Source organism: Akebia trifoliata, chromosome 6 (genome assembly GCF_017979445.1).
Source record: "Akebia trifoliata isolate Shusen 1 chromosome 6, ASM1797944v1, whole genome shotgun sequence".
Classification (NCBI taxonomy): domain Eukaryota; kingdom Viridiplantae; phylum Streptophyta; class Magnoliopsida; order Ranunculales; family Lardizabalaceae; genus Akebia; species Akebia trifoliata.
The window spans coordinates 4,380,664-4,392,358 of NC_141380.1; the positions used below are offsets into that span (position 1 = coordinate 4,380,664).

An 11,695-nucleotide genomic window follows, 5' to 3' on the forward strand; every position below is an offset into this window, starting at 1 on the left:
GTGTTTCTGACAAAATAGCGGAATTCCACTTCTGTTTTATTGAAGTTTGTATATTTTAAAGAGTGAGCATTCATCGAAGCAGCTAATCTAGCTGTGTTTCTGACAAAATAGCGGAATTTCATTCAAAGTTTTATGTTTTTAAAACACTCCTGACTTCTTACTTCTGATTTCTGCTGAATTTCTCGACAAGTCAATATCTCATTTCACTTCCAAATCCGGCAAATCTGAAAAAACCCAAAAGTACCAAAATCTCGCGTGGAATTCAATTTCTCATTTTCCTCGATTTCCCGCGTAAATTCTGCAAGTTAGGCTGTTAAGAGTGTTAAAAAATCAGGAGAAAAAAAAAAAAAAAAAAAAGATAGATTGCTTTTTTGCTGGTTTTCTCTTTTGTTTCTTCGAAACGCCGGATTTAACGGAGACAAACAGATAGAGAAGTTAGGTTTATTTACTTGAATTCTTTTCTTTGGCTTTACGGTTTTCAACTTGTTGGTGAAGCTTAAAAAAAGTGTTTTTTTTTTTTCTTTTTTCGACGGTCATTTAAATTGAATAAGTAATTTTATTCTTTGATTCTTTTCGGTCAAAAAAAAAAAAACCAATTTGCAAGTTTTCACAGAGTCCATTCTTGTCGGGTCGAAAGTTCTTCTTCACAGCTTGTGTGTTTTTTCTTGTCTTTTAGACTCAAAAAACTATTTCATCTGTCATTTTCCTTCTCTGTCTTTTACAGAGGAGAGAAATCTCAATCTCCAACTGTAAAAAAAGAAAAAAATGGAGAAAAAGAGGGATAAAAATTAAAAAAAGAAAAAGTTGGGGGAAAAAAACAGTAGAGAGAGAGAGTGAGAATTAAAAGAGGGGGGTTGTTTGGAAAGTGAGAATTTTGCAATGTCACAAGATTCTCAGCAGATAAAGACGGTAGAAGAACAGTGGAGATGGTCCGAAATGCAGGGACTTGAACTCGTATCAGTTGACTCATCAGGTAGATTTAAAGGAGGAGGAGAAGCTCAAGAGGGAGGAGTTGTGATCGAACGAGACATGAAGGTTTCTGAGGGAAAGAAGAAAGATGGAGAGAAACCCAGTTCGATTTCTCCTGTGGGTTTTGGAGAGTTGTTTAGATTTGCAGACGGATTAGATTATGTTTTAATGGGGATTGGAACTGTTGGAGCGATTATTCATGGTTGCTCTTTACCTATCTTTCTTCGGTTCTTCGCTAATCTTGTTAATTCCTTTGGTTCTAATGCTAACAATGTAGATAAGATGATGGATGAAGTTTTGAAGGTAAAGATGGAAAGATCAAATTTTTATGAAAGTTAAGCCTTTCTTCTCGATTTTTGCAGAAAATTTTGAAAAACCCATTTCTTGAATTTGCAGTACGCGCTTTACTTTCTTGTGGTGGGTGCCTCCATATGGGGCTCATCTTGGGCTGGTGAGTAGTCTCTCAGAGATGATCTGTTGTGCTTAATTTGTGTTCATGTTTTAGTTATTTTGTTAATTGAAGTTGGGTTGAATTACTTGCAGAGATTTCATGTTGGATGTGGACGGGAGAGCGGCAAACGACAAAGATGAGGATCAAGTACTTGGAGGCTGCTTTGAACCAAGACGTGCAGTACTTTGACACTGAGGTTCGAACATCGGATGTTGTTTTCGCCATTAACACAGACACCGTAATGGTTCAAGATGCCATCAGTGAGAAGGTAAAAGAAAAAAAGAAAAAAAAAAACCCATTTAGTTCTACCGTTCTTCTCAAATTAAATCTGAATGAACCAATCTTTTTTCCACAGTTGGGTAATTTTATCCATTACATGGCAACCTTCGTATCTGGATTCGTGGTGGGTTTCACCGCAGTATGGCAATTAGCCCTCGTCACGCTTGCTGTCGTTCCTCTAATTGCTGTAATTGGAGGCATTCAGACTTCCACATTAGCCAAGCTTTCCTCCAAGAGCCAAGAAGCTCTCTCACAAGCTGGAAACATTGCTGAACAGGTATATAAAATAAAAAAAAGAAACAATAATTTAACTATGTTCTTTGTTTTTGTGCATATGGGTCTAGCTGATTTTGAGCTTAATTGCAGACAATTGTTCAAATCAGGACAGTTTTAGCATTCGTAGGGGAATCAAGAGCACTACAAGCTTATTCCACGGCATTGAGAGTATCTCAGAGGATTGGTTACAAGACTGGATTCACAAAAGGGATCGGATTGGGTGGGACATACTTCACTGTTTTTTGCTGCTACGCTCTTCTACTCTGGTATGGGGGTTATCTTGTTAGACATCACTACACCAATGGAGGACTTGCCATATCCACCATGTTCTCTGTTATGATAGGAGGAATGTAAGTATCTTTTCAGCTTCCTCTTATCTTTTTTATTGAACTGAAGGTATGTATGGTTTCTTAAAATTCTCTTTGGTTTACAGAGGTTTGGGTCAATCCGCCCCAAGCCTATCTGCCTTTGCTAAGGCAAGAGTTGCTGCTGCTAAGATCTTCCGCATTATCGATCACAAATCGAGTATCAATAGAAAAAATGAATCAGGATTGGAGTTGGATTCAGTTGCAGGTCATGTAGAGCTGAAAAATCTAGATTTTTCGTACCCATCGAGGCCAGATGTTCGGATACTCTCAAACTTCTCTTTATATGTTCCGGCTGGGAAGACCATAGCTTTAGTAGGAAGTAGTGGCTCTGGTAAGAGCACTGTTGTCTCTCTGATTGAGAGATTTTATGATCCCACTTCAGGTAAATGTTAATTAGTATTTTTAAGTTAAATTTTGTCATTTGTCATGGAATTAACTAGATCTGATTATGAGTCATGAACGTAAGTGGGTTTGTAGAGAATTTTGTAAAAGTCTCTTTTAATGAATCTGTGCAGGACAAGTTCTGCTAGATGGTAACGACATAAAGATGCTGAAGTTGCGATGGCTGAGGCAACAGATTGGGCTTGTAAGCCAAGAGCCTACTCTGTTTGCAACCACAATTAAAGAAAACATGCTCTTGGGTCGGCCTGATGCAACCCAAGTTGAGATCGAAGAGGCTGCCCGAGTCGCTAATGCCCACTCGTTTATTGCCAAGCTTCCTGAAGGCTACGAAACACAGGTCTGTCTTTTTGAACTTCTTCCAAGGCTGATGTTAATGCTTTTCATCTTTGTTGGTATAATATCAACAGACTTATGTACAAGGGATTAAGACAAACCATCCAATGGGTCCTCTCTGAAAGACAACCAGTACCAAAAAAAAAAAAAAAAAAATCAAACTGGATCATCTCTAGCATCTAATTTATTCCATTCTCACTCCATAAAATTCTAAGAAACTTCCCATAGAAGAGTCTCCACATTGGATGATGGAGATTATTCAATGAGATATCCATTGCCTGGTTCTATAAGCATAAATAGGGTGTCGTTATCAGACTTAAGAGGGGTAAAATTGGTCACATTAGGCATGCAAGGGTCTTGGATTAAGAACCTTATTTAAATGGGGCTAAACAAAGCTTCTTTTCTTAATCTAATAGGTTAGTCAGGTCAACTAACAGAACCCAACTTCTTTTTTAAAGTCAATCAAAGGGGGTTGTGTTTTGCCTTTGCCTTAAAATAAGGAAAAAATGATCTCGGTCAACAACTCAGTGTGGAGAAATAAACAAGGTCTTTAATTCAATTTGAGTGTTTTTTACCAGTAAATACATTAAAATAAATGCTTCTCTTTACAAGTAAGATTTTAAAATTGTAACATAACTCCAAGATTACTAAGCCACCTGCCTCATTGTCATTATGCTTGATCCCAAACCCAAGATTGCTAAAGGTCCTGCTATGTACGACCTAAATCCCTACAAATTGACTAAAAATAAGAATTTGGAGATGTCGGAGTGATTAGTTGCCTCTATGCAAATCGCTGTAAATTTCGTTGGGTGCTTGGTTATCATCTCATCATCAAAATTCAAAGCTTTATACCAAAGATTTGGGTCAGTGCTTTGTTAACATCTATATACCTCAAATTACTGCAATTTTTTTGTGCCCCCTGCGAATTAGGAAATCACAATAATAGAGGATTATGAAAGTTGTAAAATAATAAAGAGATTGCACCTCCGGAAATCACATAAATATTACTAAATAAAAATGTTCAATTCACAATCAAATAATTAATGAATGGCAGGTAGGGGAGAGAGGAATGCAGCTCTCAGGTGGGCAGAAGCAGCGGATTGCTATAGCGAGGGCAATGCTGAAGAACCCAGCAATCCTGCTATTGGATGAGGCAACGAGTGCCCTAGACTCGGAGTCGGAAAAACTGGTGCAGGAGGCCTTAGATCGGTTCATGATTGGGAGGACAACTCTTGTCATTGCCCATCGCCTATCCACTATCCGCAAGGCTGACCTTGTTGCGGTCCTCCAGCAAGGAAGCGTCTCAGAGATTGGGACCCACGAAGAGCTGATTGCCAAAGGTGAAAATGGTGTCTATGCAAAGCTCATCCGTATGCAGGAGACGGCAAATGAAAGCTCTCTTAGCAATGCTAGAAAGAGCAGTGCAAGGTAGCTTCGACAATTCAAAATGCCTCTATTTAATGATTTATACATGCAGTTGAATTTTAGATGACACTATTGCAAAACATTGCTGTTTCTTCTATGGCAGGCCTTCAAGTGCTAGAAACTCAGTAAGCTCACCAATAATTGGCCGAAATTCATCCTATGGTCGGTCCCCATACTCACGCCGACTCTCTGACTTCTCCACCTCTGATTTTAGCTTCTCTCTTGATGGTGCACACCCTAATTACCGACTTGAGAAGCTTGCCTTCAAAGAGCAGGCCAGCTCCTTTTGGCGCCTGGCCAAGATGAACTCCCCTGAATGGGCCTACGCCTTGATTGGGTCAGTTGGCTCTGTTGTGTGTGGCTCCATAAGTGCCCTCTTTGCCTATGTCCTCAGTGCTGTCCTTAGTGTTTACTACAACCCAGATCACGTTTACATGCGCAAAGAGATTGGGAAATACTGCTATCTTTTAATCGGGGTCTCATCAGCTGCTCTCCTTTTCAACACGCTACAACATTTCTTCTGGGACGTCGTGGGTGAGAATCTTACGAAGAGAGTGAGGGAGAAGATGCTGGCAGCAGTACTGAAGAATGAAATGGCATGGTTCGACCGTGAAGAGAACGAAAGTGGTAGGGTTGCAGCTAGGTTGGCACTTGACGCCAACAATGTCCGATCCGCAATTGGAGACCGAATTTCAGTGATTATGCAGAATTCAGCTCTCATGCTCGTTGCCTGCACTGCAGGATTTGTCTTACAGTGGCGCCTTGCCCTCGTCCTCATTGCAGTGTTCCCTGTTGTCGTTGCCGCCACAGTTTTGCAGGTTTGTGTTATGGCACATATCAGAATCTCTGTTAATTTAATATCTACTTGAGGCTTTTATTGATTTCTCTGCAGAAAATGTTCATGAAAGGTTTCTCGGGCGACTTAGAAGGTGCTCATGCCAAGGCCACTCAATTAGCAGGTGAGGCTGTGGCCAATGTCAGAACTGTTGCAGCCTTCAATTCGGAGGAGAAGATCGTTGGCCTTTTCTCTTCCAACCTTCAAATACCCCTAAAACGCTGCTTCTGGAAGGGACAGATTGCTGGAAGTGGCTTTGGTGTGGCCCAATTCTCACTCTATGCCTCATATGCCCTTGGGCTATGGTATGCCTCCTGGCTCGTAAAACATAATATCTCTGATTTCTCAAAGACAATCCGCGTCTTCATGGTCCTCATGGTCTCTGCCAATGGTGCTGCTGAGACACTAACCCTTGCACCAGACTTCATCAAGGGAGGACGTGCCATGCGCTCTGTATTTGAGCTCCTTGATCGTAAGACGGAAATTGAACCTGATGATCCTGATGCCACCCCTGTCCCTGACAACCTACGTGGAGACGTCGAATTCAAGCATGTTGACTTTTCCTATCCATCTCGTCCTGATGTGTCAATCTTCCGAGATCTCACTCTCCGTGCTCGTGCTGGCAAGACGCTTGCTCTTGTCGGCCCTAGTGGTTGTGGGAAAAGCTCCGTCATTTCACTTGTACAACGCTTCTACGAACCTACATCTGGACGTATACTGATTGATGGGAAGGACATTCGTAAATACAATCTCAAATCGTTACGGAAGCACATTGCCATTGTCCCACAAGAGCCTTGCCTCTTTGCAGCAACCATACACGACAACATTGCATATGGGTGTGATTCCGCGACCGAGGCCGAGGTCATCGAGGCTGCAACTCTAGCAAATGCCCACACCTTCATATCAACATTGCCTGATGGGTATCGTACATGGGTTGGTGAGAGAGGTATTCAAATGTCGGGAGGACAAAGGCAAAGGATTGCCATTGCTCGGGCATTCCTAAAGAAGGCAGAAATAATGCTACTCGACGAGGCAACAAGTGCACTAGACGCGGAGTCAGAGAGGTGTGTACAAGAGGCACTCGAACGTGCTTGTTCGGGACGGACAACAATTGTGGTTGCTCATCGGCTATCAACAATAAGGAATGCATATGTTATTGCTGTGATCGACGAAGGTAAGGTGGTGGAACAAGGGTCACACTCGCATCTCTTGAAACATCATCCCGATGGTTGTTACGCACACATGATACAATTGCAGCGCTTCACGCATGGGCAGGTTATGGGAATGACATCGGGTTCGAGTTCCTCCACACGTGCCAGAGAGGAAGAATAAAGAAGCCAAGTAAGGGGAAACACGAGTGAGGGCGTGACCATTGGTAACTCCCCATTTTTTCCCAGATTTTTTTTTCTTCTAGTTTTTGATAAAATATTTGAGTGTGCAGTGTATAGTCTTTTTATTATGATGAGTTCTTATTTTCATTCCTCCTTGTAGGAAATGACAGATAGGTCCCTGATATTAAAATATATGGACTTACACCCCCTATATGAATCTAGAGGCTAAAAAAGAAAGAAAAAAGAAAAAAGAAAAAACTCTCCCTGTGTTTTATTTGTGGTTTCTCTCTCTCTCTCTCTTTTTGTTTGTCTTTTTTTTTTTTTTTGGGTAATAATGGAGAAGATAATAAGTTGGTGTTGTGGCAAAATAACAGAAGATACATAATTGGGTCCACTATGAGCATCTATTACTGTCCAATCTGATATGATGCAAGTGAACGTACACGACAACGATAAGCCAACAGCATGTGTGGTGTGAATGTGGGGTCATGATGGTATTGGATGATAATAGGGTGTGCGCACGGGTGAGTGTGACCTCAATAAAAACCGTCTAATCCATGCTCTTGTAGCATTGTAGTGGCGGTGGTGGTGATGTGCATGTATTTGTAAGAAAGAATGGACAGGAGGGAGAGAGAGAAAGAGAGAAGATGATGATGTTTTTTGGTGGTTCCCCTCCGTCTTTTTAGGATGTGAGTAGTCAAAGATGCCACATGACCATAATTGTCTTTTTCTCTCAAATATTTTAGGAAAGGATGTATATATATAATAATAATAATATTATTATTATTATTATTATTATTATTATGTAAAATTAGTGACATTTGGTTTCCCCTTACTCTCCTAAGTCAACATTATTATTATTATTTTTTCCGGTGATTTAGTGTGTTTGTTAACACTTTTGATGTTGAATGGAAGTGATCCATCTTTAAAATTCAAATTTTAAAAATTTTATTTTTATTCATTTCGTTTCAGATTTCAAACTTCAAAAGTGAAATTCAAAAATTTTAAACTAACAATTGGGAATATTAGATGAAATTTCTAAAGTTTGATTCTAATTTTCGGACTTCAGGTTTTAAAAGTGTTATTAAATATAGTTTTAACTATGAAATTTTGATTTTGTAATTTAAGTATTTAAAGAATATTTAAAAAAAAAAAAAAATTCATGGTTAAATCATCAAGAAAATGCAACCTAGACTTACAATCTAAGGGGTAAATCTAATTTTGTATTTTGCAAGGGGTAAATCTAATATCATTAAATTTACAAGGAGTGTTTCTAAAATACCTTATTATTATTATTATTATTATTATTATTATTAAGGAGGAGAGGAAATAAGCTAGGTACGTCTGCATGTAATTGTCTTGTTTCAATCGCCTAGAAATAAAAAAAAAAACAAAAAAGACTGTAAATTACGGAGGTGGAAGTGGAACACTTGGATGAATATAACTCACCCATTAGGGATGCAAATCAATCAATCCCTTTCAGTCTGGATTCTGGATTCTGGAATGGCAATCCAGGCGAATAAGAAAGGTACAAATCTTGAATATTTTTCTTGCGTTCCGCATCCCATTCTCTCATCCATGACAACTATGCATAAAATCGATGGGGATCCGTATAAAATAATAAAAAAAATTTCTTTGACAAGTGGATTTTTTAATTTTTAATTTTTAATTTTTTACTTTTATTTATTTTAGAATTTGTGTTTATTGTCTACCCCTACGTTTTATTGAAATTAAATAATTATTTTTATTATTATAGTAATCACCCTTTCTTATTTCATAATCTTTTATGAATCCGGCTAACCATACCAAAGTAGTTACAATTTAACTTACTAAGGGTCCTTGGGCTCACCTTGTGGCATGAAAAACATGTACAAGACAAAATTCTATGAACTTTTTGAACAATTTTTATTTCTAAAAATTAATTTTAAGTTTAAGAGTAATGTAGAAGTTCAGTAGCTATCCATTTTCAAAACCTTGGATCAAACTCAAAAGAAATGTTTTTTGTTTTTTTGGATCTGAGTTTTTCAATGAAATTTAGAAGAAAACGACCCTTATCATCTACATCAGTATCGTCCTCCACCTTTCCCCCAACATGATTATTTTGGTAAATTCACAATGCCATACGCATGGATCGATGGAAATTTGGGGTCTCCAAAATCGCACTCTTCTGTAAGAAAAGAATTGTTAGTTCTGATCCATTTCATGATGTTAATATACAAGAAAGGACTCTAACCATGACTCTAATTGGTAATTTTACACAAATCTTTTTCAATTCCCATAATACCCATTAGATTCTTGATTACTTAGTAGGGGCATTGGTGGCAACTAATAGTTCATTGAGGGTAAGACAAGTCAATCATAAAATCCAACAAGAAGAATCCTTCCCATCCACAAGTAGGATTGTTACACAGAAAGCAAAACTGGATCTTAGAAATCAAAAACAATGCACCAAAATGAAGTAACCCCAAGTGACTAAAGAGAGAATATTTAAATCCTTCAAGTGGGAAACAAGAAACATAAATTCTATTTTAGATTAGATAGTAGTACTGACAAAGGGAGAAATATCAGACAGCCAAATAAAGAATCATCCACATCATTGCTCACTTGTTGTAATCGTCGGACAAGTTGGTACAATGGAAACTAAGACTTCTCCCTAGGACCAAAAATTGGGGTACCTCACATTGACATTAACTTTGGGCCATTTGTTGTCTCTTTCCTTAAAAGCAAGTTCCTATGTCTCTCCATTCATATCAATTGATTTTGAGTTGGACCACCAAACTTATCATGGTATTAGAGCGGGCATTTCTCTCCTCCACATCATCCAGTTCATATCTCTATGTGCTTTGCCCCAATTTGGGTCATAAGAGGGGAGGGATTGAGTTTTAGTCCCACATCGAACACTCATTGTCTTGTCTCTCTCCTTATAAGCAAGCTCCAAGCTCCTAGGCCTCTCCACTCATAGCCAGAGAGGGGGGGGGGGGGGGGGATTGAGTTTTAGTCCTACATCGGACACTCATTGCTCTCCTTATAAGCAAGCTCCTAGGCGTCTCCACTCATAGCCAATTGGTTTTGAGTTAGACCATCAAACTTATCATGGTATTAGAGCGGGCATTTCTTTCCTTCGTGTCATCCAGTTCATATCTCCATGTGCTTTGGTCTAGTTTGGACTACATAGGGGAGGGGGGGGGGTGTTAAGTTTTAGTCCTACATCGGACACTCATTGCCTTGTCTCTCTCCTTATAAGCTCTTGGACCTCTCCACTCATTGCCAATTGATTTTGGGTTGGACCTCCAAACTTATCAATCAGGCATTCCCATCCCAGAAGCTAATTCTGCATCCAGTTATTTGTGTCCTCAGAAAACATATCTCTACACAAACTATACAGACCAATATTTGTTTCATTATGGTATTGAATCTGAAACTTATATGTTGCTACACAAAACATATGTAATGAGAGAAGGGGTCTAGTATTTGTACATGAAGCAATTATAGGTTGGCCAGGCGGGGTTTTATTCTTAACATATAGAACGACGAAAATGCCTTTTCATATGGATGGATTTGTTGTCGCTCTGATGATATACTTGATGTTGATGTTCTTACTAAATCCATGTTCTTTTGATTCTTAATGAGGCCCTGGTTTTACAGTCCATTAGATATGATTTATTGTGTTTAAACTTGTATATATATATACTAAAGTTTGTCCCAGACATCTTTTTTGGGGTAAAAGAGAAAATATAATAGAAGTGTATTATTGAATAAAGGGGTAAAAGAGGAAAGATAGTAAAATTGAAGGGATATTATTGGCAGGAGGAGAGAAGGAGGAGGAAAGACAATAAAGTTGTAGAGGAAAGTTCATAAAATTGGATAGTGTAAACCCCACTCAATTGTAGGCATGTCAATGGATAGTTGAAAATCCGAATCCGATTCGTATTTGGATATTAGTTTAAGATTCAAATATATTTCGGATAGGGATTTATATTTTGATACATCTGATCCGATTTAATAAATTATATAAGTAGGTGGCATGTGCAAATCGACATATAATATAAGGATCTTTTTATAATTTAAAAGAATTTGGAGGATACTATAGAAATTATCATAATTTCTTTTTGAGATTTCATCATCATCAGAAGCAGAAGGGTTAGGGTTTGTGCCATCAGTGACCTTGCACCAACGATGAAGACTTAAGGATGTCGATCATCCTCTCTAGTTACAGTGATTCAGGTACACCCTCTCTCTCTCTCTCTCTCTCTCTCACACACACACACACACACATCAAAGAAACCCTTGATTTTTTTTATCAAAATTTCTCATCTTCAACCTTTTCCTTTAACCTATTCAACCTTGAACAGGGTTGAAGAAGAGAGGGTATTTTGATCTTCAAAATTAATGGTTGAAGAGGAGAGGGTTTTTTGATACACCTTGAACGGGGAAGATGAGTTCATGAAGTTTTTAAAGAAATCGGAATTGAAAATTATTGGGAGAAAATTTTGAAATTTTAGCACCTTAAATGGGTGCACTTAGCACTAATGACACGAGTATGGAGTCAAACTATACCTGCTCCTTAAATCATATTGTCATGTTGGGCCAAAGCGCACCTAAGGCATCTTGTAAGCCACCAATGTGGGTGGGTTGTGCCTTGTGAGTTGTGACAAATGTTTCAAAAACTGAACTAATGAAACACATTTGTTTCCCCAAATCTTCAAAGTTAAAAACATTTTAAAGATTTACCCGAAAAATCATTGGTTGAATTCAGACAGTTGAACCACCAGCCAAAATAACCACTTAAACAGCAAAGATGGGCATGGTGGAATGAAGAGGACAAAGGCCATCGGATTCTTCCAACTTGATTGAGAGAAATGGCACATATTTGTATATGAAATGTGCTTAAATGTAAATCACAAGAAATGAAGAAATCGTTTGTCTTTCCAAGTACTGAATCTTGGATCTCTGCAGTTTCATCGTCTCTACGTTTTCTACCAAATCAATTGTGGCACAAGTAGAGGAAAACAATAAAGATGCAACG

General features: G+C 38.5%; 1 protein-coding gene across 1 annotated transcript; it reads left to right on the forward strand.

Annotated features, from left to right (window-relative positions):
• Positions 1 to 586: 586 nt before the first annotated feature.
• LOC147399757 (ABC transporter B family member 1) lies at positions 587 to 6,943 on the forward strand. Its single transcript, XM_086445229.1, has 10 exons — positions 587 to 1,272; positions 1,366 to 1,420; positions 1,513 to 1,688; positions 1,776 to 1,976; positions 2,066 to 2,325; positions 2,409 to 2,725; positions 2,859 to 3,082; positions 4,133 to 4,506; positions 4,607 to 5,321; positions 5,396 to 6,943. Exons 1-10 carry the CDS (start codon positions 880 to 882, stop codon positions 6,668 to 6,670), a joined length of 3,990 nt encoding a protein of 1,329 aa, XP_086301355.1. The 5' UTR covers positions 587 to 879; the 3' UTR covers positions 6,671 to 6,943.
• The last annotated feature ends 4,752 nt before the right edge of the window (positions 6,944 to 11,695 follow it).